General features: G+C 51.7%; 7 protein-coding genes and 1 non-coding gene across 8 annotated transcripts; 3 read left to right on the top strand and 5 right to left on the bottom strand.

The window, feature by feature from the left end:
* Nucleotides 1–3: 3 nt before the first annotated feature.
* Nucleotides 4–2,167, top strand: BDW70DRAFT_128126 (chaperonin-containing T-complex subunit CCT4). Its single transcript, XM_073735381.1, has 7 exons — nt 4–249; nt 302–353; nt 403–425; nt 475–504; nt 553–582; nt 637–1,209; nt 1,259–2,167. The coding sequence occupies exons 1-7, from the start codon at nt 202–204 to the stop codon at nt 2,111–2,113; spliced, it is 1,611 nt and encodes a 536-aa protein (XP_073600434.1). The 5' UTR covers nt 4–201; the 3' UTR covers nt 2,114–2,167.
* A 498-nt stretch (nt 2,168–2,665) lies between these two features.
* Nucleotides 2,666–2,736, bottom strand: BDW70DRAFT_t40. Its single transcript has one exon. It is a non-coding gene; the product is annotated as a tRNA-Gly (tRNA).
* Nucleotides 2,737–3,449: 713 nt separating this feature from the next.
* Nucleotides 3,450–5,653, bottom strand: ace1 (putative C2H2 transcription factor (Ace1); the record flags this gene model as incomplete). Its single annotated transcript, XM_073738685.1, has 3 exons — nt 3,450–4,530; nt 4,586–5,081; nt 5,134–5,653. The coding sequence occupies 3 exons, from the start codon at nt 5,651–5,653 to the stop codon at nt 3,450–3,452; spliced, it is 2,097 nt and encodes a 698-aa protein (XP_073600433.1).
* Nucleotides 5,654–11,170: 5,517 nt separating this feature from the next.
* Nucleotides 11,171–12,994, bottom strand: BDW70DRAFT_66576 (SDR family oxidoreductase). The gene is made up of 4 exons (XM_073744526.1): nt 12,581–12,994; nt 12,428–12,522; nt 11,787–12,375; nt 11,171–11,692 (listed from the first exon to the last, which is right to left on the bottom strand). Exons 1-4 carry the CDS (start codon nt 12,892–12,894, stop codon nt 11,377–11,379), a joined length of 1,314 nt encoding a protein of 437 aa, XP_073600432.1. The 5' UTR covers nt 12,895–12,994; the 3' UTR covers nt 11,171–11,376.
* A 1,135-nt stretch (nt 12,995–14,129) lies between these two features.
* On the bottom strand, nt 14,130–15,550 carry BDW70DRAFT_66561 (uncharacterized protein). The gene is made up of 2 exons (XM_073744525.1): nt 14,916–15,550; nt 14,130–14,837 (listed from the first exon to the last, which is right to left on the bottom strand). The coding sequence occupies exons 1-2, from the start codon at nt 15,139–15,141 to the stop codon at nt 14,278–14,280; spliced, it is 786 nt and encodes a 261-aa protein (XP_073600431.1). The 5' UTR covers nt 15,142–15,550; the 3' UTR covers nt 14,130–14,277.
* A 239-nt stretch (nt 15,551–15,789) lies between these two features.
* On the top strand, nt 15,790–17,478 carry BDW70DRAFT_128106 (uncharacterized protein). Its single transcript, XM_073735380.1, has 4 exons — nt 15,790–16,281; nt 16,328–16,471; nt 16,523–16,590; nt 16,649–17,478. Exons 1-4 carry the CDS (start codon nt 16,111–16,113, stop codon nt 17,424–17,426), a joined length of 1,161 nt encoding a protein of 386 aa, XP_073600430.1. The 5' UTR covers nt 15,790–16,110; the 3' UTR covers nt 17,427–17,478.
* A 1,322-nt stretch (nt 17,479–18,800) lies between these two features.
* On the bottom strand, nt 18,801–19,284 carry BDW70DRAFT_66537 (uncharacterized protein). The gene has a single exon (XM_073744524.1). The coding sequence runs from the start codon at nt 19,169–19,171 to the stop codon at nt 18,878–18,880; it is 294 nt and encodes a 97-aa protein (XP_073600429.1). The 5' UTR covers nt 19,172–19,284; the 3' UTR covers nt 18,801–18,877.
* Nucleotides 19,285–20,207: 923 nt separating this feature from the next.
* pex6 (AAA family ATPase peroxin 6) lies at nt 20,208–25,075 on the top strand. The gene is made up of 3 exons (XM_073744523.1): nt 20,208–20,492; nt 20,637–24,363; nt 24,417–25,075. The coding sequence occupies exons 1-3, from the start codon at nt 20,303–20,305 to the stop codon at nt 24,928–24,930; spliced, it is 4,431 nt and encodes a 1,476-aa protein (XP_073600428.1). The 5' UTR covers nt 20,208–20,302; the 3' UTR covers nt 24,931–25,075.
* The last annotated feature ends 18 nt before the right edge of the window (nt 25,076–25,093 follow it).

The raw sequence follows: 25,093 nt of genomic DNA, 5'->3' as shown, positions 1-25,093 counted from the left end.
GTTCTGACTTCAGGTCCAGCTTGAGCTGTTGACGCTAGTGGCCGCCAAGCCCCGGACAGCAACACCGCCCAACCTGCAAACCCGCAGCCTGGAAGAATTTCGAGAGCCGCTCTGGACCAGACTTGATCTCCTATCCTAATTAACCCTTCTCTTTTCCCCGTTATTATACGCTACGGTGTCTGCATCATAGCTTCATACACCATGGCTACTGCTGCTCCCCAGGCTGCTCCTAGCAGCACCGCCTTCAAGGTTCGTCGATGCGGAGGGGAATTTCCTGTGGGCCAAATCTGATATCGTGCAGGACAAAGAGAAGCCCATGGCCGTGCGGGCGTCCAACATTCTCGCTGCCAGAGGTGCGTTATACTGTAACATTGAATGAACGGTGATGCTAATGAGATGCAGCTGTCGCCGACGCGATCAGAACGGTATGCGTGCAGACAAACTGTAAGGATGAGGGGCTAATTCGCTTTACAGTCGCTGGGACCCAGGGGAATGGACAAGATGGTAGGTCTTATGTTTGCTATGAATGAGCAGGCGCTAAAACATTTTCAGATCCAAACTCCCAAAGGAAACACCATTATCGTACGAATGCCTCCTTCATCTCCCCCGGAAGTGCGACACTAATCGCCCCCGCAGACTAACGATGGAAACACAATGCTGAGAGATATGAGCGTTATGCACCCCGCTGCTCGCATGCTTGTCGACCTCAGTGCGGCTCAGGATGTTGAAGCTGGAGATGGAACGACGTCAGTGGTCGTTATTGCCGGAAGCTTGCTGGGTGCTGCCGAGCGCCTACTTGGAAAGGGTATTCACCCTACCGTGATCTCCGAGTCGTTCCAGAGAGCCGCTGCCGCTGCCGTCGAGATTCTGCATAACATGTCCCGGCCGATCAACCTGATGGATCGCTCTACCCTGCTTCAAGCCGCATCAACCTCGCTTTCCTCCAAGATCGTGTCGCAGCACTCCAGTCTCCTCGGACCGATGGCGGTGGACTCGGTGTTGAAGGTGGTCGATCCCAAAACTGCGGAAAACGTGGATCTCAGGAATATCCGCATTGTGAAGAAGGTCGGCGGAACGATCGAGGACAGTGAGATGGTCGACGGTCTGGTCCTCAACCAGGGTGTTATCAAGAGCAGTGGTGGACCCACAAGAATTGAAAAGGCCCGGATAGGCTTAATCCAATTCCAGCTCAGCCCGCCCAAGCCTGATGTACGTCTCGGCCTCAAAAAATGTTTGAATTGATACTGACGGTTTACAGATGGAGAACCAGATTGTCGTGAACGACTACCGCCAGATGGACAAAATTCTGAAGGAAGAGCGCCAATATTTGCTCAACATGGTCAAGAAGATCCAAAAGACGAAGTGCAACGTCCTTCTGATCCAAAAGTCCATTCTCCGTGATGCTGTCAACGACCTTTCTCTCCACTTCCTTTCCCGACTTAAGATTCTCGCCATTAAGGATATTGAACGTGACGAGGTCGAGTTCCTGTGCAAGAGCTTGGGCTGCAAGCCCGTCGCCAACGTCGATTCGTTCACGGAGGACAAGCTTGGGACCGCCGATCTCGTAGAGGAAGTCCAATCGTCTGGCGCTCGCTACGTCAAGATTACCGGCATCAAGGCTCCCGCCACCACGGCCAACCAGACTGTCTCCATCGTTGCCCGCGGTGCCAACAACCTCATCCTTGACGAAGCTGAACGCTCGCTTCACGACGCCCTTTGCGTCATCCGCTGCTTGGTGAAGAAGCGTGCCCTTATCGCCGGTGGCGGTGCCCCCGAAATCGAAGTCGCTAACACCCTCGCAAAGCGCGCCCGGGAACTGACTGGCACAGAGTCCATCTGCTGGAAGGCTTTTGCCGAAGCCATGGAAGTCATCCCCACTACTCTCGCTGAGAATGCTGGTCTCAACTCCATCAAGGTTGTCACAGACCTACGACACCGCCACGCCCAGGGCCAGCAGAACGCCGGAGTCAGCATCCGTAGCGGTGGTGTAAAAGACGATATCACTGAGGAGAACATTCTGCAGCCTTTGCTGGTGAGCACCAGTGCCATCGAGCTGGCGGCGGAGACGGTGAAGATGATTATGAGAATCGATGACATCGCCCTTTCAAGGTAGACAGTGACAAACCAAAGCAATTGGAGCCATATAGAAAAAAGTGAACATGTTGTCATGACACGTATTAATATCACATCTACAGACTATCTTTGTATTCAGTCATTGCACTAAGCCTCAGATTCCCATAAGCATTTAAAAATTTTCTATGCTAAAAGAACGGCACTTTACAACGTCCGTGACTAGAAGATTGTCAATGATCGCCACATTCAGAAATAACTTTATACCTGCTTGTCAGCACTTGGGGGCAACGGCAACGCAATTTACATCGAGGCGCACATGTTGGAAACCGATATTCTACCGTTCCTACAGGTACATACAGGTCATGCGGTGTCCTATGGCGCTACCCACGGGAATGGTACTGCAAGATTGCGAGCGATTTCATTGAGAGAGAAGCATTGTTTCTAGATAGATGTGTTCGTTTCTGGCAGTATATGTCAAGATCTATAAAACAGTTGCTTTGGAAACATGGTCGACGTTAATTCGACCGTTGTGATGCAAATTTATTTTAGGCCATTAACGGAAAGGTGATGTAAAAGGGGGAGAAAAAACTAATGCACCAGCCGGGAGTCGAACCCGGGCCGTTCGCTTGGAAGGCGAATATCCTACCGTTGGACCACTAGTGCCGCTTGATGATTAATGGTATCTCCAGTGGAACAAAAGGGTAAAAGCCCCCTTGATTTCAAATATATGAACACTTCAAAAAATAATGACAAGTTTTAGAATATTGCTTCGACTGTGTCAACTCAATTCCCAGCTATGTAGATGTACTCATATTTACCGCTGTTATGGCGACTCTCTTCCACGAGAGGCTATTCAAACCGGATGTCTGCTCCGGACTCCTACGCAATCAGGCCTCTTGAAGGGGTACGGTATGCGTCGTATTCACGATTTTAGACACACATTAGGACACTAGCCATGAGACCGCAAAGAACTAATTCGTCCATGGAAGGCAGACATGATATTAATCCTATCATTCTGCAACTCGCTTCCCTATTATTTCTAGGCATTGCCAACGCAATTGCTCTGCAAGTTTCAAGGCAATACTGAACCGGACCGTATCCCTGCACCATACCTCTGCAGGATAAGGTCCTCTACAAAGCTCAACCGTCGGAGAGACTTTGGTTATGCTTGATTTAACAGAAGAAAACATAGCGAAAACGATAAATTATCTTATCTGCCCTATCCAGAGTGGTGCAGTATATTACAGGACAACATAGCCAACTATTTTCGCGAAAGGAGCCGATAAACATTTGCCTGCAAATAGGTAAGGTCGTAACACATTGATCAAGATGGTCAACCACCGGGGTCTCTGCCTCAACTACCAAATGTGACGAGATTAGAGACCGCCAGGGCCGGGGTTAATCCCGTACGTGTGCATGTCGTTGTAGACATCGAGGAGAAAGCCAGCCGAGTCATCTTCAAATTGAGGTTGCTGAGTCTCTCCATATTGCAACCCTTGTGTGGGCATGGCGAAATCACCGTAGCCAAAGTCATTGAACATGTTGTGGTTGTTGATGAAATCAGGGTAATCCATGTCTCCGCCAGGGAACAACAAACCGTCACTAGCCTTCATCTCCGGGAATATATCCTGAATAGAGAAGGCTGTATTCTCTTGCGCAAGATCGAACGGTTCAGACGGAGAGTTGATGGTTCCTGTAGTGGGGGTGACGGCATCCAATGTTCCGGTCACTGAGCCAGGCATGGCACTCATGGGAGCTTGATAGGCATTGAACAAATCTGGAGTCTCCGGAGAGGGGGCAAGGTCCCAGCCATTCGGCTCCTGTCGGTAGTCAGGCGCTTCGGAAGGAGGTGTCATGCTCCAGACGGAGGGAGCCTGCTTGGGCTGAACCGAGCTGCTGGACGGCGAGGTAGTCTGTTGCTGAGGAGACGCCTTGCTTCTGCCGTTGTTCTTAGATCGCATGTACACCCAACCATGAGTCTTCTCCATGTGTTGTTTGCAGTTGCTTTCTCTCTTAGACTTGTAAGAGCAGGACTCGAATTGACAAGCAAATAGGCGCGGTGCATCAGAGTGCTTGTCATTGTAGTGACGCTCCGATTCCTTCTCAGTGGCCCAGCCCTTGATATGGTACTTGCAGGAAGTAACAGGGCACTTGAAGGGACGACTGTGAGATTTTTCGTGCTTTGTCAGGTCGCATGGCCGAGCAAAGACCTTGTCACAGTCCTTGCACTTCTTGTTGATGTTCATAGGAGGCGCATTCTTCTTGCGACGGGCCATGGAACGCTGAACTCCTTCATCGGTAGAGGCCGCGCTGAGAGATCGCTTCATAGAAGGAATAGGCTGACCCTCATAAGGTTTGCCTGTACGGAGGGAAATAGCCTCGCCGTCCTGCTCAACGACCATTTCAAGAAGGCGTCCGGTTTGGGAGAGTCCACCCTCGAGTCTAAGTTGCGGAGCCCTTGAGGTAGACGGTTAGTAACTGTTGGAATACGATGCAAAAGGTTATTACATACTTGACCTTGCCGTCGGCCTCATGCCTCTTCTTCCATTCGTCACGGATTCTCTTGAATTGAGAAACCTGGTCTAAGAGGTCCACGAAGTAACCGTTGTTGTACTGCTTATCAGTCGGCAGGCACAGGTCCCGGCCATTCAGGAATGAGACCGTCTGGCCGAGGCACAGGATGGTATACTGGCAGAATCGAACATAGGCAGCATCATTTGTCTTCACCTCCGGAGCGAGCGAGAACACCGTTTTTTCAAGGTCACGCAGGCAAGAGATGCGTTCATCGTCAATCTGCTGACGGACATCTTCAAGAATAGGGTGGAACGGCTTCAATTTCTCATCCTCTAGAAGGGGGCCGATGACGTGCTTTTCGATCTCGGCACGACCCTCAGAGCTGAGTTTGTGTCGCTGAGTGCTTTGGGCATCCATGGCACTGATGGAGCGGGTAATGGCGGACTGGGAACGGGAGGTTGGGAGGTTGCTACGAGACAATTGGCCCGCTTTCACTGTGAGATTGTTAGCCCATGCTTAACTAAAGAGCTGGCCACGACCATGTACCTTTGTTAGACGACATGGATTGAGCACTGCTGATAGAGGAGCCAATTCCACTATCAGAAGCATGACAGTGGACTCTCTGAGCCTTCCGAGAATGTTCCTTGGGCATCGGGCTAGGTTGGCGCGAACGCGGTTCAACGGTGCCCTCTCTCCGTGCTTGAGTTTGTAAATGTAGCCGAAGTAAACCCTTAGGGACGGGGAGGTCGTCGTTTTCATCGGAGGTGGACGTGGTGCCCGAGTTCAAGTCAAGGCGCTCCAAGATGTCGGCCATACGCTGTTGTCCAGCGGCGATAGCTTCCAGAGCGCCAGGGCATGTGGGAGATCGGCGTGGCAGCGACGGTACAAGGTGGTCACGGTCGGAAGAGCGAAGAATAGATGGATTAAATGTTTCACCTTTGCGTAGACGAAGTGGAGGTAGTGATGGTGATTGCTCTTCAGCTAGGACAAGTGAGGGCCGGGCTGCCCTGAAGGGTCGGCGCCTCGGGTGGGCCTTTATAGACTCAGACTCTTGTGCTGGACTCATGATGGATGGTCCCTAATGTCCAAAAGGGTGTTAGCAAGGACAGGCCGGCAGAGTGATGCAGGTAAATGACTCACTGATCGTGACCGAATCCAACCGAAAGCTTCTGATTAGATGGGGAAGTGGTGCAGCCAGTCAACGATTGGCAGGTCTGCCGACTTGACGATTGTTAGAATGTACACAAGAGCAAGGTTGGGAATATATCGACTCTTCGTAGAGGGTCGGGGCGACGGGGCGTTGATGAAATACATACAGAGGTCGAACTCTCTATCAACAGCAGGTGACGCCCTGAGCGCTGACGGGAGAACAACAGATTGACGGTGGGAAAGGTGGAAAGGGGAGGGTGGAAGGTTGCGTTCGATGTGTATGAATATAAAAATGCTGGAACCTAGAGGGTCCAAACAACACACGACTCTTGAAGGTGAACGATGGAGACTTGGGGGGAAGAGATGGAATGGGATGGGATGAGATCAGGGTCGGGGAGAGCGGGTGATGCCTTCTTGATGATGGATTGAGGCTGAGGCGTCTTGGACGTCTGCCTGATAGACGAGATGCGCTAAACCCTAAGAGGAAAGGCCAAGGGGCCGTATTACCGGATACGCAACTGGGTCTCTGGGGCAGTGTTCCTTGTAATTTACTTCGGACTTAAGCCATTATTACGACGCTCATACACGGATCCCATGTTCATCCGTGACCGGCACGCTTTTCCTCGTATTCGTTGCCCCGCAGGCCTCAAGTATAACCAATGAATGCAAGCTTTGAAAACACCGTGGTAAAAAAAAAATTACAAAAATAGCAATCAATTTCCCAGTTTACGGCTTTTCTCCGGATGGGAGATCATCGGCCCAACTGCAACTCCACCATCATGGCGGTGTTCGAGAGACGCACCCATCATCGATCCATAATAAACCTCAAAACCCCCAGTCGAGTGCCTCAAAGTATGCTTACTGGGATTACTCTCAGGATCACTAGATGCTGAACTGCGAGCATAATAAATACATGAGGTGAGGAGAGGACGGGACAGGGAGGTCTTGAAGCCAACGTCAGACACAGCATCGACCTTGTTGTCACAGCCACAAACGTTCGATAACGATGGCAGTGTTTCTATTGGACGAGAATGCATACGCGCCGCTAACGATCCTGGCCATCGCATATTAAATGGGCTCGTTTCTTGATAATTGATTATCGCAGATTTGTGTTGCCTGAACAATCCCGCATTATGGTTCGTCCTCTCAATCGCGCTCACTAATGCTTAGACCTCAGCCAGTCTGACCGTTCTGTCATGTCAGAATGCCATGTCATCGGCCACAGCCCCGCTGTGAGAGGCTTTCTGCTGGCCAAGCTGTCTCACAGCAGGCAATATGGGGCCGCTGAAGATCCTCATCCGCGGCAGTAGTCTCGCTGGGCCGACTGGCCGTCTGGCTCACTGCAGCGGGTATCGGCCATCTCGTCAAACGCTACTTGGCTTTAGAGCCTCCAGTGCACAGAGATCTTCGCGGGCCAGTTATCAAGGTCGCCAGACGAGCGAGTTTGTTATTATTCGAAGCTGACTCTTGAAGCAGCAGGAATGTCCCTATGGCCTACGACGGCAGAACCAGCGAAACAGCCGACACAGCCAAAACCGGAATGCAGAGACTTGTGTCCGATTACGATCGAATCTGAAATTATGCTCGGGTATGCTTGGGTTTCTAGCACAGCTACACTACGATGCCACATAGGACGATCCAGAATGTCTTTAGCAAATCCACCGAGCGTTTTGAGTTGACCTCCAAGGCGTTGCGGCATTTTTCAAACGGTCGGCCGTTGCGTACATTACTTTGCAAGGTTGGATGGTCAGTATTTACGCTTCTCTGGAGAGCACCCTGCCCGCGCACAACTCGGGCCCCCATCGCGTACGAGGAGCGCTCGCTGCAAATCAGCATGTCCGCGCCTCAAAATCTACGATGATGCTTGCTTAATATATATCAGCTGAAAGGCCGGAGGATAATACGAGGGATGCTAGACAGGTCCAACCCGACAAAGATACATTTTCTCTGCGTCGGGGCAACCCAGTAAAGCTATTGTGCTTGCCCGAGGACACAAGAGCCGCAAGACCTCATAAAGACGCTATCCTTTGCCCGTATTTACTGATAGGCATGGGAACGAGCAGCACCCTCATTAGCGTATAGATCCCAATTGACAGACCAATTGACCATCGTGCAAACCTATTGATAGCATTTGCAAAATATGACAGCCCTAACGACCATGGACATTTACTCTTCTATCTGATTCTGATTCAAGTCAACTTCTGAGACTGCCACTGCCCGATAACCGATAAGATGTTTCCTTTCCATACTCCGTCAGAGAGTGATCTGTTGCTTCTTTCGCCAATTTCTCTCGAGGCTCCACATCAACGACCCTGGCGGCTAGAAGGTGCTGCAGTTCCCAGTTTCGGAGCCCCTGTGGCTGTTTCCCAATTTTATGATACCTTAATACGTTACTAGCTCATGCTATGTTACCGTTCTAGAGCGGTCAGATGTCAGATGGTCATGACTGAGTACAAGCTAGCACAGCTAGCACTAGTCGGGCCATACAAGGAGAAGGCCGGAATAATGAACACTCATCCTCCTTGGATTGGCCAGAGACTGAGCCTCATCTACGAAGCCTCGGGCGATCACTCGGACGATCACGGACTCGGACTCGGCCTAATCAAGCCAGACCGCTCACACTCGAGCAAAGAACCAATGGGGACCTTGGGGGAGGCACTTCCTGTCGGTGACTTTTTTTTTTCTTTTTCTTTTCTTGTCGACCCTGGTCAATGTGATGATCCGGAACACGCGGCATCATACGACTTCCCTCTGCACTAGGAATTAAGAAGCCTGGGACTTTAGGCATTCACGAATCCAAACTCTCTGATCGTGGTAGATAAGCAGCAGAATACCAAATAATCAGTAGGAAAATTCTGGTACCTGATCCCGCCTAGCCTCTTCAGCTTACGACACAAGACAACTGAGTATCCGAATATCAGTGGCATAACACGGCTCAGCTGCATAGTGATATTGATGCTGTATGCCACCTACTAGATATGGGATAGGCCGACAGAACCCCTCTCACTGCTGTGCTTTCCTCATAACGCAACGCATCATCGCCCAGCGGCCTGCTCCACTAGCATCATACCGTCAGCTCAGGGTCCAGTCTGGTTCAGTTCATTTGTTCAAACATGGTGTTCTAGTATCTATCCAGTGACACCCCGCACTCTGGGCTGGCGACATTGTCCAATGCCAAAACCCTGCATAGGTGAGCGGGAACAGAGGCCAAATAGCCGATCTCCTGCTAACACCATAGCTAGGCTCTTGATCTTGAGTCGATATAGAGGCTTTTATTTGCCTGGAACATTAGTAGGGTCCAAATCGCCAAAATAAAATTCGTGCCCTATGACCTCATACAGAAGACTCGGATAAGGCAAGCACTAGGCAGCATTGAGAGATCCCAACATTCTTCGAATAATTGCCTCAAAATATTGATTTGAAATCCTGAATGGCCATCCCTGCACTGACCTGACTGCCGCTGCGAAAGCTTTTCGTCACGGGAAATGGGACTTACCTCATTTCCACCAGCGAGGATTCGACAGGCTGCAACCACCGCGGACTTGACAAGAAATCTATCTCCAGTTCGAGCAACTGTTCTCCTTCATTGCCACATCCATCTTATTCATATTATATCGACGTCCTTTTTGACGCACCTTATCTCAGTCAGGAAAAGTCCAACGTTGTGGACGCGCTGGCCGTTCAATACATCGAATATATGCTCATCCTCTCCTAGGCTGAGTGAAACAACCCGCTGAATTATTTGAACTGCAATTGTCATCTAGATCAATCTCAATTATGCGATCCATGATATTCAGTCGACCGGGTCTTATCGAATGACTGGCATCTATATTGTCTTGTCGGTGCTCAAACTTATTTCAATTCCTCCTCATGCTGACACCGGGTATCGTGGACCACAGACACAGCCCAAGACCGTCCGTCTCTAAAACAGTCCCCGCTCGTTATGCTTCTGCTCGATGCAACCCAACGGCACTGTTTCTAGGCCATTTCTCCTCTTGCAGTCTGGTACGGTGGGGTGACACCGGGCAATATTATTATGACTAGCCGCAAGCATGCACAGCCGACTACCGAAAATTTGTGATAACCTAGGTCGCACTCTTTGACAAAGACGAGTCGATACACGATTCGCAAAAATCGTAGGCAACGAGAAGCTGGTGCTGTGCAATGAGCGGCCTCAACAGACAATGGAGCAGTGCAACAAATATCCGGAGTACCCGCACAGCATTGCCACAGCGTTCGCAGTACAGCAGCTGGACCCCAATGCGAGACCAGGCTTGCAGGCTCCGTGCTTCTTTGATTCCAGGCCCCTTTCCGAGCTGTATTTTTGCCGCCAAGCCTTCCACTCCACAGTTGACAGCGATCTTTGAACATGACAGAGACGGAAGGTACCGATACATGTATTTATTCGACCCTCAAATCAGGACTTTGCGACTGGCCACCCAGAATATAAGATTACAGGGCCACTCGCCGCGCACACAAGCACAACCCGAACAGTATCCCCTGATTAAAATGTGGCAGAAAAGGACTGGGAATCCGAAGACGCAATAGAAGAAAACAATCCTTCATCGCTCCTCTACCCTGGTGTAAGCAGGAAGAGTCCTTGTGCCTGAGCATTGCCCTCCCAGACGATAGCCCACCTCGATCTGCAACGTCCGCGGCCACGAGACGAATTCTCGCTCAATGAGAACGGTTCTGTCTCTGCAATGTCCCGCCTATCGCAGTGTATTTGGCGGAGAAGAAGACCATTAAGCGGGATTTTGCGTACCAAACTTCCCAAACAAGGACTTGGCTAATTGGTGCGGGATGGTTCGCGAACCAGAGGCCCCATGCAGCCAGAAACCGGCACCGGCTTCACCCCGGCCTTGATCCAATGGAAACACAAACGCACGGGGACAATTGTCACGTAAACGGGACTCAAGTCTTTTTTATGAGATACACGCTCTTTGCCTTGATGACCGACTATACTCCCTGCTTTTGGGGGTCTGTGTTCGGTAGTGAGTCCGCGCAGCACTGAAGTGGGCGGTAGAGGTGGACACCAAGTCGAGACAGCATTGAAGTGCCACGGTTATCCACGAGAGCGACCATTATACAATACGTAACTGCGGGTCTATGATCTCTGTAGTGATGATGAGAGGATCGCAGCTTAACCGGTTCGCCACAGTGAGAAGTAATCAGCAGGAGTTTATCCTTGGCTAAGGTTCCGTGTGGGTCCACAAACCCACGGTTCATCCCGGACGCGTGGCTACAGTACCGTAAGCTTAATCGGCCGGGCTAGAGCCGCATTTGTCCCATGGTTTGAACCGCCTTCGAATGGTCTGTATTTGAGCTTGGGTCGCACGAGAGGGTGAATGCTGCTAGAGTTGAGGTAAGCACTCGAAAGCGCGAGAGACATTGTTGTTGGGAGCGTTTCTTGAACACTCGACATGGGCATCGAATCCGATAGGCTGACTTGATGTGAAAGACTTCTAATGTCTTAAGGCCTTCAAAGTTCAATTTGGCATTTAAAAAGCAGTTGGCGGGTTCGTCATTTCAACTCTTAGGTAAAATTGAATTCACTAAGTAAGAAAGATTACCTCATAGGCTCCATAACCTCCACCATCCCATACAACCTATACCTAGCTCATCCCTTGAAGATTGCTTCTATGTAGTCTCGCGCATGGGCGGCACAAGCTTTAACTTCGTGAGATCTCTAATCGCGATCCGAGCACTCTCAAACGAGTCTACAGTTCCTAGAAACCCCATCCGCCTCGCCTTCCGCATACTCAACGAAAGCGCCCAGCCACCAATGACCGCCGAGTCTGTCATGCCGAAGATCTGAGCGCGGTACTGGGGAGTGAAGGGGTCAAGAACCAGCTCGTGCTTTTCTCGCAGTTCCTGCCACGCGGCTTGCACCGAGCTGAGCCCCGACCATTCTTGAAAGCTGAATGTAGATCGTGTGATGCCGGTGGGGCCGTATCTGGATTTTAGAATGGGTTTAGCTCTAGCCATACGTGCCCAGGATATAACTATGCAGGAATAGTTAGGGCGAGAGACGGAAATTACAATCATACCCTCGAGGTGTCTGCACATGTCTCGATGTAGCTGCCTTGTATTTCCCCCCCTCGACCTCCGGGGCCTCCCAAGTCGTCCCATACCATTCGGCAAGGCTCGGCCAGAACCGTCCCCACGTGAAGGGCAGGCCGTCCTGGATATTAAATGCCTGATTTTCCGCATCCGGGGTCAAAACTGCCCATTCCTCAAAATACGCATTCAACAAGGCCGTGCTCTGGCAGAACTCGCGGTCCCAGGCTATGTAGTCGCCAGGGAAGTAGAGTGGCTGGTTTAAGTGAGCTTGGATAGCTGCGTAGATCGCCAGGCCAATCATATGGTTCAGGGCTCCGTCGCGCACGGCGCCTACGATGTAGGAGGGGCGGACAACATTCCAGCCGACCCTCGTGGCGGCGCAGTATGCTGTCAGCGCATCTTCTTGAGGGTAGTAGAAGTTTGATTCAAGCAAAACTCGAGGGTCTGTCTCGAAGGATGGGTTTGTTGAGGGGCCGATGTGGAAGCCGTAGTGCTTTGCGCCTGTTTGGATGAGGAAGCGTTTTGGGTGCAGGTTTGCTTGTTCGAGGGCACCAAGGAAGTTATTGAGCAACGTAGCTGTAATTTCAGTACAATTCTGCATTTACAGAGGAGGAAATAGGTTTCGTACAGTTCACCTTGGTCAGCCCCTCCGCATCCGACCACATGCCTAGAACATTACCTTCCTGTTCTGGCTGCATGTATGAGAAGAAGAAGACGTAGTCTCTGTGGACGGTGTAAAGATTTGGCGCAGCAACTTGAAGTTTATGGGCAATTGACATACACTTTGGGAATATTCTCCCTCAGCCGACTCGCAATCTCCGCCGTCTCAGACAGGAAATCGACAGGGATATGCTCAACCCTCGCCGCACCATCGCCCAGGTCAGTGAAGAAGTTGCTCGGAGGCGCTCGACGAGACAGGCAGTATATCTTGCTCCATCTCTCTGGGGCTGCTGTCAACACCCGCACCATATGGTAACCGGATAGACCATTTGCGCCAGTCACCACCGCACACAAGTTGGAGAACTCGGGTGTCTGGGGATAGGTGGGAAGCCCTTGGAATGGACCGTAAGACTTGACAACCTGGGTGGCAGACATGTTGATGGACAGCACAGAGTCGCATCCAGAAGCTTTGCAGTTGCTCCTACTTCAAATTGTTGCTGCTTAAGCTGGTTTTATGCTCTTGTGCAACCGCAAGTTGGATACCCCGCGCCATTGCCTAAGCTTAACCAAAGAAATGAATGCGCATGTGACCAGATTTACTTGATTATAAGCGGGGTTAGGCCGCGACAGGGGTGTGGGACAGGGATAGGGAGAGGAGGGAGACTGAGCAGGCGGTGGTCTCTAGGTGCGAGCGTCACCTTGATCAGCAATTGTCAAATTGTCTGTGGCTGCACTGACGTGAGAGTGGGTAGCATGCATTCCAAGGCCGTATTCGCAGAAACAGGCTCCGTCTTTGGAAATTCTGGACTCGATCCGGGAGATTCCTCCCCGCATTGATACTAGCACCGTGTTTTGGTTGTACTAATCTCACGCACTACACGATAGCAAGGCACTCTTCATCAGCTTATCCTTTGCAGTGAAAACCTCTTCTCTTTTTCCTGGATAGCACCTCTGCCCCTAAGTCCTATTATACCTTTGCAAACGAGTTTGCACCGCGCGCCACCGCCGCACTTCCCCAGAAGCACCGAGGGTTTGCCATCGGCACGCTCCCTGGATCGTCTACAATTGTACAGATATCAAAGGCCGCGTTGGCTGTCGCGCCGAAGAGAGCTACGGCCTTCTTGCCGGACAATGGCGACGGCCATGGTGAGAATCTGAGTTGCGTTAAATGCAAATCCGTCCCACTGTGAGAGTAGGTCAATGCTTTTGGCCAGAATTTCACCCTGAATGGTTAGTAAATTGGGGCCAGTGATGGTGACGACGTCTAATAGGTTCGAGAGTTCAATTTTTTCTGCCGCCTGGGAGAAGCTGTGCCACGTTCGTGTGCCTATATAGATCACTCTAGGATGCTTCCTGTCCGTCAAATTAGGGTTTTGTCGCACATGACCCTCCCTACACTACAACCTCCAGGTACTTACTCTTCCGCAGACGTTTGCTATAGTCAATCAATGGTATCTTTGTTAAAGCATTGCCGTTCATAGGTTTTGCTAAATAGCATAGTCGTCGATTTACCTAGTTCTCTGGAATCTGCGCTCTAAAATGAATTTGGAATTAGTATGAGCTGACTTGGATATAGACTTTACTGACAGAGTAGACTCATTAGTCTCTATGAAATTATTCTTACCTGGGACTAGCTTTATTTGTATCTCTTAGTCACTGGAGGTAGAACGAACCTAAACTGGCATTTAAGGAGCTTGAAATCGAAGTTAGGTTCAATATATATATTAATAAAGTACAAAGGAAAAAAGCGCTTAAATATATATGAATGGGTCTGTATCCCGCATTCACGCTTGCCCGTAACTCCTCAGAACTGGATGTCTAGATGTCCGGTCGACCCGGTAGCTCTGGGTAAAAGAGAGCCGGATCCGTCCCAGGGACCTCTTTCGCCGACCTCGACGATTTCGGACGTACTATTCCCCCCAACAGCTCAGCTGCGCCTGATGGGCGAGAGCCATTGTCGCCTTTTAGGGCACCGTCAATTGTTCGTGATCTTTGCCAGATAAGTACTGCCAAGGCGCCTAGGATCGGAAGGCCGACACCCAGGCCTACACCGAGTGCAACTTTGGCAGTTGTTGTCAGTCCGGTCTCGCTCTCGTCGGCGGCCTGAGGTAGAGAGGAGATGGAAGGGTCCGTGATCACTGGGCTTGTATTCGACGAGGTTGTTGAGGTGGCGTTAGAGGATGCCGTCGAAAGAGTGGCGTTGTCGGTGCCTGTCGAGGTAGGATCCGGCTCGGTGATGTTAAGATACGCGGAGGTGAACCCATCTGGAGTATCAGAGTTGATCCAAAAAAAGAAAACGTTGGAGTAGTTTAAGTCAAAGCCATAGAGCTGGACAACCCAGCTGAAGTTTGTGACCTTGTCGCTGGCGTGGATTTTTGCTATACAGTCGGGCTTTGGTTAGTGGTTGGCATGCTCCTAGAGAAGGGCTAGGCTTGGAATATCGTGGCACAGCGTACAATAAACGTTTCCTTGACTTGCTGCCGTCTGTTGAAAGAGACTCTGCTGCCAGAAGGAGATGTTGAACACTTCTAGGGTTGTTTCCCAGGCAATGACCTGCTCTTCCCCTAACTTCCATTCCGGATTGATACCTGTCCAAGAGGAAGGGTTCGTGAAGTGGTTGTCATCATCAGCTGCTCTCGTAGTCACAGTGAGGATGATTATAATTAGCAACAGATATAGCATGTCTGCGTGGGCAGGTAGGTGGGTGGAAGAAGGGGACAAGAATTAAGGGCAACTCAACAGGGTCAACGAAACAGGTGTTGAGAGCGCCGGGAACCATTTCTCACTACCAGAGAAAACTCGGGAGGCTAATCTGGCAAGTTACGTCTCACCCGAACTTTCACCCTTCCCAGTCCGTTGGGAACGAGCCCCTGTTCATCCTTGACGCGGTGTCGGTGAGGTTAGAACCCAGCGCAGCGCAATGGGTCCGGTCTTGCCTCTTTTCTTTCTTGTTTCCTCTCTCTTTTCCCCCAGTTTCTTTGAGCTTTTTGCTTCCTTAATGTATAAAGTTAGAGAACAGAGAATAGGATTATGATGGACATGGCTTGAATGAGTCAAACTGGCCCTGGGCTGGCGTTGCGCCTCCCTGACGCCCTCGTTTGCTAAGACTATGAAGATGAGATCCGAAACGAACGTATCTCGAACAAGAGCAAGATACGTTAGGTAGAGGAACCCACATGGTCGGTTCTCTGTGGGCACTGATTGCAGCCATGCCTGTCGAGAGCTCTGCACTAATGCAAGTTGACTGCGGTACTGGTCTTTAGTGCGATGAAGAACAGCGCGAAAACCAGATTAAGGGGCTTAACAACTTGCCCTTCGTCCTCACTTACTGTTATAGAGCTTACGAAATATTTGCCTTGGCTATCCATCTTTCTTTCCGTGGATACTGATGCCACCTCGCGGACTCTGATTGCCGCTCTGCCATCAGTATTGCATATCGCACCCTGTCCGACGCTTACAAGCTGGTCTAGCGCTTGGATCAGCGAGGCATACCAGTGGACTTTGGGCTTTCAGCCGGTCCGTGGTTGTGGGAGCTTTGAAGGGGCCTTGCCTCGTAATCCCACGGCTCGTCTCAGCTGTAGCCTACACATATAAGCAGAGCGAGAGCGCAGAGCACACCTGGTATATATCGTGCCTCCACAACTAGGCTAAATGGCCAGTCCTACGTCTCGAAAACAGTTTTCACGACTGATTCTGTATGCTGTCATCGTCGCCGCCGTTCTGGGGTTCTCGTTATGGCCGCCAATCTCGTTCAGATCGGAGGTAGCTGCAGCGTCTGGCGCACTCTCGCACCTCGAAGCGATCAGAAACGAGACATTGGGGGTGAGTTAACTCACTGAGCTTATATTCCTATGCTAATTGTGGACAGACTCACGCTATATTTGCCATCAGCCTCCCAAGCAGAGTAGATAAGCGCGACAATATCATCCTAGGCTCATCAGTCAGAGGGTTCCATATAGAGATTATCGATGCCACAACGCCTGATGAAATTGATGCTAAAACTTATCCCTATGTGAGTTGCAATAAAGGTTTCTAAGGCAGCCGTGCTCATCTCCCCAACTAGAACTGGAATTACGATCACAGGCCAGTTGAGTACGCGGCTCGACGTTCGCACCTCAACGTTATGCAACGGTGAGTACTCAGCCTTTCTTGACTTTATTGGATCATTTATTGAGGATTAAGAGCATAGTATCCTAAGAGAACGCCTCGCAAGTGCGATTATCATGGAAGACGACGCAGATTGGGATGTAACGATCAAATCGCAGCTTCAGAGCTTTGCCATCGCCGTACGCGCTCTCCAAGGTGCGGCCGTTGAGACCACTGGAAGCTCAAGCTCTCCCTATGGCGACGATTGGGACATCCTCTGGCTCGGGCACTGTGGCATCGAATGCAGCACCGACCGTCCATACTACCTCACGCCCGCTGACCCTACGGTTCCGCCACCAGGCCATTTTTTGCCGTACTGGCGAGACCCTCCACCACTAGCAAGACCAGACGATGCCCGCATGGCATGTCCCATCACCGATGGTGTCTGCTCCATCGTCTACGCCGTGAGCTTTCGCGGTGCGCAGCGCATACTTGCCGCCCTCTCCGTGAACCCCTCCGGACTTGCAGAGCAGATCGATATCGGCGCGCAGTTCGACGTCTCACTAGGCCGGATGTGTGGTGCCGGGTACTTGCGCTGTTTTGCGCCGTACCCGTCTCTGACGGGCGGGTATAAATCTGCTGGCCCGGCGGCAAAGGGCTCTGATATCAATGGGCCCGATGATGCAATGGAGTCCTCCAACGAAGAGTTGATACAGGGGCCTTTCAGTCACGGGGTGATGTACAGCACTATGTTGAACGTTAATCAGCTCTTAGCTGGAAAGCAAACGGTTCTTGCTACCTGGGATGATGTGCCAATCAAGGAGATTAATCCAGCAGAGGTCGGTGTGCTAGAAGGATCTGTACAGATGCCGAAAAATTAGCCTTGAAAAGAGCGAGATGCTTATGACGTGTATATCAGCATTATGACCGAATCTATCATGACCATTTCACGGCCCCAATGTCAACAGTTGTCCTCAGAGCCAACGTCCAAGTATAAAGTCCGGTACTGTAGCGTTGTTGACTCGCTTGACGCTGAACCCTAAGTTAGGGGCGACCACTTACTCCGCCGATGCGACAGATTAGTACACATCATGCATGCACTTCTGTTCCTACAGGGATATCACCATGTCCCTCAGAGCCGGAATGAAGCTGACATCTCAGAATATCGGAGATTAGAGATTCGAGATCAAAGCTTATTCCAAGTGAGAAAGCACTTCTGGGGCTGGCGTTGAACCAAAGCCCCAACTGCTCGTGCCCAGGGCACTCTCTAGAACTTGCTTGTCGTGGCTTAAAGCTTAGGCTTCTAAGCATGAACTATCCCCTTCAAGGGATATCCCCATCTCCCTGTCACCAGGTAGCGAATGCCATCAGAAAAGTATCTAGCAACAACCATAGAGACGCAGGTAACGCCAGTTGAAGATAGCTTCTGCATTCTCTTACCTAGCTCTAGGTAGTGTTTCTGAGATTGTCACCCCTACGGTTCCTATATACAGCATAGTTATCAGAAACTTACAGATCACCTGCCGCGAGGTCATACAGACCTAGCTGTTTCAGCTTCAGCACTCGCCATGCCATACGCCGTTCTTTACATACTAACGCTCTTTCCCAGCACCGCCCAGAAGAGGCTGTGGTCATCCGTATCAAAGACGTTGAACGACTGGTCATAGGTCGGACGGGACAGACAGTCTACAGATCCGTAAGGTCATTGTGCAGCCGAAACACTCATCACCGCTAAGAGGATCACCATAGTCAAGTATTGAGAGTGTGTAAATTCTGACTAGCTACGGGTTGAACGGGTTGAACGGGTTTGACATCAGCCACTCAGATCGATGCCGATCTAGGGCTCTCGATGCTATTGTAAAGACTACGTACCCCATGCCTTGATGACTTGAACTAAATAGCTTATTCAGAGAACGAACGGATAGGGACCTATATTTTCTTCCCCATTCCCAAGATGATGCCTGGTAATTTGTTGCCTAACTCCTCCATAGTCTCCGATCCCAACGCTCAATCTTGGCTGAGATCCAGGGACAACTTCAAAGCCAATATATTTCCTAAACCCCCACTGATCCAATTAGAGCTCGATCCAAGCTTCATTGACGGCAGCAACGGTCGTCAAATAATGGATGCTCCTTCCAAGGCACGGATGGTTTCATACTTTTCGAATAGAGCATCATGAGGTTGCTGATACATCGTCCGTGGCGTTGCGGCGGATATAGTTTACCAATCCACTCGCAGTCGGATTCATGTACACTGCACTGCGTAGGAACAGGACATCTTTCTGGTCTGGCGAAGACCGATCCAATGTTGCCGCCAGTATCTGTAACTGGCGCTAGTCTAAGCCACTTGCGAAGAAGTGATCGCTGATGCCTAGGTCTTTGACCCCCGTGAGGTCGCCGACCATAGCCGCGATACTCTCTGTGAGGGTTTCATCAGTTGATGGATCCAGCCGAGCTTGGAGTGCTTGATCTGGAATCTCTGTGGCCGAGCTGTATAGAGCTTCAATCTCCTCTGCATACAGTGTGTTGGTGTAGCTACGGTTGATCGTCCCTTTAGGAGTGCGAGTGAAGGGCTTCTCCGGTGCGGCAAAGAGGATGTCGCCGCGGTGGATTTGCGCGTATTTCATGCTCAGCTTGTTGAGCTCTTCCAGCACTCTATGTTGTCCGGCAGGATATCGTCCACAGCTGCAGAGGCTGCCAATTCAACCAAGAGAACAGGGTGCGGGCGCTTATGTCCAACCACTAGGCTGGCCGCTCGAAGGTTTGCTCGTATGCACCCCATACAGTAGTTGCACAGCAGACGGGCGCTGTGCGTGACCAGCTGCGTCTTTTAGCCGAGACGCTTTGAGATGCTATGCTGGAGGACTGCGGACGGGGTGGTCCACCCCGTCTGCAGTCAAGCAGCACCGGAAAAATGGCCCACGAGCAGTTGATAGACGGAGCAGCGGATTTCATAGTCTCATTTCTCTTCCGCTTCCTTCGGCGGTCCCTTTCCAATCCCCGCTCGGTACAGTTTTATCAAGGCTGGAGTTGCTGGCTCAGGGCCTTTTCAGCCATTTGCAGCCGCCTACGATGCCGATAACGGACCTTCCAGATCTGCCCCAGAGAACGATCTAAAAGCGATGGGAGGTCGGACTGCTGTTGATGCCAGAACCACTCGGATAAGTGACTCGTACCGGTAGACCAGGAACTCGTACCGGTAGATCTGTATTCCTGGCTATCTCAATCGGCAATCACAAGGAAAAGCGTCTCTATTGGCTTTAGGGCACGAATGAATGCATTGACCTTTGAGTCAGGAATTGTGCCATTGAATACCATGGTTCAATGATGCAAAATAGATTGGACGGCATTGTGGAGGCTGTTGTTTTATGCTGATTCTCGCTGGTTTGCAGTTGAGCATTGCTGGTGGAGAGAGCAACGTGAGAAGCGTGAGCGTGACTTGGAGCGAAGATTAAACCTCGGCTCGGGAACGTGAAGGCAGAACGGCGGGCGGTGCCGAGTCAGTGCTCGTAGTAAGGTCTCCCCGGACTTTCTCCATCTTCTACTCGTTCTCCCGCATCCAAACATCAAATTAACCCTCAGGGCGTATTTGAATCCTCAATTATCACCGGAGTTGCTGAAGTGGTTGTCTACTTGCTGAGCCAATGTTCTGCTGATTGATACCCCTTGTCCCTGTCCCGGTTCCTCCATTTCTCCCCTCTCTCGCTATCTCTTCCCCGTACTCCGCTCCCACCCCTCGTCCGACTCCGCTCCCCATTATGGACCTCGCACGGCACGAGTTCAGCTCCGATCAGTCCAGACGCCGAAGAAGAAACTTCGCTCGGAAGCGGCTACGGAACAAAACGGCGCTCTCTGCGCGTCTCTCGCTAGATCACCGTTTGCGCGGCAGTGTTGGCGTCGTCTCAGACGATCTGGCCAACGACCTCTTCCAGCCCCCAGATCCAACCGGTGAGTGTGACTGCGGGATATATCCTGAGCAGGTGTGTGGTTGAGTGGTTGAGTGGTTGAGTGGTTGAGTAGTTGAGCGGTCGTGTGGTTGTGTGGTGGTGCGGCGGTGCGGTTGTGGGTTGTGCTAATTATTTCGTGATATAGATGACTTTCAAGATGACTCCGGTATACGTTATATCGCGATTTCTCCATACTTGCCCGGCCCGAGTTCCGTTGAGGCGTTGACGTGGACCATTGTGCCAGTTCGCCTGCAGTCGGCCGGTCGCTCGAATGAATCGCCGCTGCCCAAGTCGACAATCATCTTCCCCGACTCTGCCGATTCTCTGCAGCCGTTTGTCCGGGCTTTGAGCAAGCTCGACCCCACACGGCAGTCTCCCCACACGTTACGGTTGATTGAGATCCGCGTTATGGACGTCGTCCCTTTGCCGCTGGATACAATCTACGTGACCGTGGAGCGGGATCTTCTGCGCAATCATGATGATGTCCAGAGCAGATTTGGAGGCGGATTCACGTCTAACATGAATGGGCCCAATGGGCTCTGGGCGAAGGGGAAGGGGGCAGAACCCAAGAAATACTCCAAGAAGGCCGCCGCCGAGGTAGAAGGAAGGCTCACGGCCGCGGTGCGCGAGGCGCTGGGGACGCAGCGGGTGGTGCATACCGGCGATTCGCTGCCGCTCCCTCTACCGCCGCATCCGATCACCTATGCTCCAGCGCCTCCAGCCCTGATTTCCTTCTGTGAGCCGGTCTCGCAAGGCCTCCTGCTGCCCACGACCAAGATCGTACTCATTCAGGCACGTCCACACGGCAATCGAGCCCAGCGAAGCTTACGGCCAGCGTCCGGCTTCCTCAAACAAGTGGCCGAGGACGAGGCAGACGACACTTCCAACGAGCAGTTCTACTCGGCTGCTGAGGATAAACCGGTCGATGACAGCACCGAGATGGAGAGCACATCCAACGCGGAAGAATCCGAAACTGAAGGATCCGGCGGGAACATGAGCGATACGTCGGACGACTCGCTGGATGACATGATTTCGCTTAGTGCACCCGAGCTACCGCAGCCGGCGACGGGTGTCATGTCTGGGATGACTTCTGCTACGCCTCGCGCTCGACGCATGGACGGAATCCATACTCCTGGGTCGATGGTGTCGAACTTCACTTCCTCCACTCTCCGTCCTGGACGGCAGGGCGGCGGGAAGGTGTTCAAAGCAGAGGGCTTGCTGCGTAGCGTCCCGAGCGAACTCCTCTACCCAAAGCCAAGGGACGATGACGATGTGGAGGCCGTAGTCTTTGTGGACATCAGCACATTAGCAAAAATCGGCTGCTTTTCTGGGGACTGGGTTCGCATTGAGGCGTCCGAGGAGCCGCAGGCGAACATTTTCTCCTCTATTAATCTCGGAAGTTTTAATGAACAATACGGAGAGGGCGATTGGCGCGCAGTCAAGATTTACGGTCTGCCTGGCCTGCCCTCTGCCAAGCCTCGCTATTCAATCAAGCAATCTGGTGATAGGCGTTTAAGCTTCTCCCAACGGCCTGGTGTGCGCATGACACCGTCAGTCTTTGTACCACCATTACTGCTCAATAATATGGATAATCCAAGATACCTCCGTATATCTCCAATGAGTCTCGGTGGTATCGGGGTTCCCAAGTCTGGTGTTTTGCATCAGATGAAAACGGCAGCTCGCAGCCCCCCTGTGGCGAAGGAGGTGACCTTGCTGAAGGTCAGCACGCCGCTTTCAATGGATCGTGCGTTGCAACCAGCCCTCTTTTCGGCCCTGAAACAGTATTTCGAGTCGAGGCGGCGACTCCTAAAAAGCGGCGATCTACTTGGAATCAGCATCGATGAAACCCTTGGTAGGGCTGTTTTTGCGGGGACTGGTACCGATGGTCAGGATGATGACATTACAACCAAACTAGGCCCTGGGCTTGACACTGACCGAGCTGGGCCGAATAAAATCGGCGTTGCTTGGTTCCGTGTCGGTCAAGTCATTCCTAGCTTGCCCGAGGATCAGGATGACTTTGGCGAATTCGATTGGGGAGGTGTTGCTGTTATAGATTCAGCAACCACGCGGATGGTCCAGGCTGGCAGCGACGTCAGCCGTATTCCGAACACGCTCAACAACGGCTGGGAATACTGGCTCGGGACTAAATCTATCCCAAAGCCTGTAGTCGACACGCAAACGATACATGGTGTCGTTACCGAGGTGCCGCAACCATTCGTCTCGCCCATTCAGCAACGCGTCCGAGACCTTATGGCTGTAGCTACGAGCTCCCGCGCGATTCGTCTCGGAATGAAGCCGGTGGTTATCCTTTTGAGATCGCAACAACGGCATATCGGCAAGGCCAGTTTGGCGACTCGGGCGTGTGCAGAGATTGGGCTTCATACCTTTCCTATCGATGCCTACGACATCCTGACCGAAGGCGGTGCCAACGGTGGCGATGTCAAGACCGAGGCTTATCTTAAAGCTAGAGCGGAGCGGGCCTTCCATTGTGGTGCCGACTGCACGGCTCTTCTAATCAAGCATATTGAGGTCTTGACTGCGGACCGAATAGTCTCGGCCATGACTGAAATCCTGGCTGACGCTAGGATTATCATTGCCACCACCACAGACGTGGAGCAGATCCCTGAGGCTATCCGGAGCATGTTTACGCATGAGTTCGAGCTTACCGCTCCCGAAGAGAAAGAGCGAGAGGGCATACTGCGGAACGCCGTGTCCGAGCGCAGTATCAAACTGGCACCAGACGTTGATCTAGGCACGGTCGCCCTCAAAACGGCTGCTCTCGTTGCTGGAGACCTAGTGGATGTCGTCGAGCGCGCCTCGGTGGCGCGGTCCACTCGATTGGAGAAGCTTGCTGAATCCGCGGGCAAACAGTCGTCCACTTCCAAGATTACTGTCCGGGACGTCCTGCTTGCTGGGGGAGAGTCAGTGCGAGGGGTCACCAAGGCGGATTTTGATGCCGCTGTAGACGCGGCAAGAAAGAACTTTGCTGACTCTATTGGCGCTCCAAAGATTCCTAATGTCAGCTGGGAAGACGTTGGCGGATTGACGAACGTCAAGGATGCTCTAGTTGAGACCATTCAGCTGCCTTTGGAGCGGCCCGAACTGTTTGCAAAGGGCATGAAGAAGCGGAGTGGTATCTTGTTCTACGGTCCTCCTGGTACTGGAAAAACCCTTCTGGCCAAGGCCATCGCTACGGAATTTTCCTTGAACTTCTTCTCTGTCAAGGGGCCGGAACTGCTCAACATGTACATTGGTGAATCTGAGGCGAATGTCCGACGCGTTTTCCAGCGGGCGCGCGATGCACGCCCCTGTGTTGTCTTCTTCGATGAGCTCGACTCCGTTGCTCCTAAACGAGGTAATCAAGGCGACAGTGGCGGTGTCATGGACCGAATCGTCAGTCAGCTTCTTGCCGAGCTCGACGGTATGAACGGCGGGGAGGAGAACAGCGGCGGCGTGTTTGTCATTGGTGCCACCAACCGACCTGACCTTCTCGACACGGCCCTTCTTCGTCCTGGGCGTTTCGACAAGATGCTCTACCTTGGAGTTTCTGATACTCATGAGAAGCAAGCCACCATCCTCGAAGCTTTGACGAGAAAGTTTGCTCTCGCTCCGGACCTCTCGCTCGCCCGCGTCTCCGATCGGTTACCTCTCACATATACTGGTGCCGATCTCTATGCCCTTTGCTCTGATGCCATGCTCAAGGCAATCACACGCAAAGCTACAGCAGTAGATGAAAAGATTAAGCAACTCCCCGGCGGTCCGGTCAGCACAGCGTACTTCTTCGACCATCTTTCCACTCCTGATGATGTTGCCGTGATGGTCACCGAGGAAGATTTTGTCGCGGCGCAGAGCGAGCTTGTTCCTAGCGTCAGGTATGTTCCACTGAAAACACACTTTTGGCAGTCAGCACTAACGATTCCGACAGCGCCAAAGAACTGGAGCACTTCGAACGCATCCGCCAAATGTTCGAATCTACCGACAAGGACAAACAGAAACAGGACGCCAACCCAACACCCACGCCGAACACAATCGGCGACGCAATTGAGGCCCTCAAACTCGGGCGCGATATAAACGACTACATCGGCGGCCCTGTCACAAATGGCGGCGACCAACCACTCTCTCCTACCGGTACAGGCAAGGGGAAAGGAAAACAGCCAGCATATGGCAGCATGCGCAGTGTCAGCGGGCAGTCCGTAAGCAGCAGTAAAGGCAAGGGTAAAGCTGCCACTTCTGGCGGGAAGTCATCTTTGAAGAGCAAGTCTGTTTCTGCCGCGAATGGTAACGCCGACTCGGACTCTTCCCTTGATGGGCCTTTGATGGGTTCGGGCGCTCGAGGTGGTGTTAATGGTGATGGCAACGATGATGATGACGACAATGATTATATCGTAAGGACGGATCATTTGGCAAAGACGGATGCCGACGGTGAGGACGTTGATTAGGTTCGGTGGTCGAACTGAAACTTCCGTTGTATATATTATTCTTGTTCACGTGGATGTATAAGCCGTGTTCTATAATATGTCTATATACTGTGCATCTGAGCCGCTGTTGAAATCGTGATACTGTCGAAAACCTAGTATTGAGAATTGTCACTGGTCATGGTTG

This window comes from Aspergillus foveolatus (genome assembly GCF_047715535.1).
Source record: "Aspergillus foveolatus strain CBS 279.81 unplaced genomic scaffold BDW70scaffold_3, whole genome shotgun sequence".
Classification (NCBI taxonomy): domain Eukaryota; kingdom Fungi; phylum Ascomycota; class Eurotiomycetes; order Eurotiales; family Aspergillaceae; genus Aspergillus; species Aspergillus foveolatus.
This window is presented reverse-complemented; position numbering and strand designations above follow the sequence as displayed.

Bases quoted from the DNA above. Each gene is read 5' to 3' on its own strand.
- BDW70DRAFT_128126 (XM_073735381.1), top strand. From the start codon at position 202: ATGGCTACTGCTGCTCCCCAGGCTGCTCCTAGCAGCACCGCCTTCAAG. The intron at 250-301 runs GTTCGTCGATGC...GATATCGTGCAG, and splicing joins CTAGCAGCACCGCCTTCAAG to GACAAAGAGAAGCCCATGGC. The intron at 1,210-1,258 runs GTACGTCTCGGC...GACGGTTTACAG, and splicing joins TCAGCCCGCCCAAGCCTGAT to ATGGAGAACCAGATTGTCGT.
- BDW70DRAFT_66576 (XM_073744526.1), bottom strand. From the start codon at position 12,894: ATGTCTGCCACCCAGGTTGTCAAGTCTTACGGTCCATTCCAAGGGCTT. The intron at 12,523-12,580 runs GTATGTCAATTG...CACCGTCCACAG, and splicing joins AGGGAGAATATTCCCAAAGT to AGACTACGTCTTCTTCTTCT. The intron at 12,376-12,427 runs GTACGAAACCTA...CTGAAATTACAG, and splicing joins GGGGCTGACCAAGGTGAACT to CTACGTTGCTCAATAACTTC.
- BDW70DRAFT_66561 (XM_073744525.1), bottom strand. From the start codon at position 15,141: ATGCTATATCTGTTGCTAATTATAATCATCCTCACTGTGACTACGAGA. The intron at 14,838-14,915 runs GTACGCTGTGCC...CCGACTGTATAG, and splicing joins AAGTCAAGGAAACGTTTATT to CAAAAATCCACGCCAGCGAC.
- BDW70DRAFT_128106 (XM_073735380.1), top strand. From the start codon at position 16,111: ATGGCCAGTCCTACGTCTCGAAAACAGTTTTCACGACTGATTCTGTAT. The intron at 16,282-16,327 runs GTGAGTTAACTC...AATTGTGGACAG, and splicing joins TCAGAAACGAGACATTGGGG to ACTCACGCTATATTTGCCAT. The intron at 16,472-16,522 runs GTGAGTTGCAAT...CTCCCCAACTAG, and splicing joins ATGCTAAAACTTATCCCTAT to AACTGGAATTACGATCACAG.
- BDW70DRAFT_66537 (XM_073744524.1), bottom strand. From the start codon at position 19,171: ATGAAATACGCGCAAATCCACCGCGGCGACATCCTCTTTGCCGCACCG.
- pex6 (XM_073744523.1), top strand. From the start codon at position 20,303: ATGGACCTCGCACGGCACGAGTTCAGCTCCGATCAGTCCAGACGCCGA. The intron at 20,493-20,636 runs GTGAGTGTGACT...TTCGTGATATAG, and splicing joins CCAGCCCCCAGATCCAACCG to ATGACTTTCAAGATGACTCC. The intron at 24,364-24,416 runs GTATGTTCCACT...CGATTCCGACAG, and splicing joins GAGCTTGTTCCTAGCGTCAG to CGCCAAAGAACTGGAGCACT.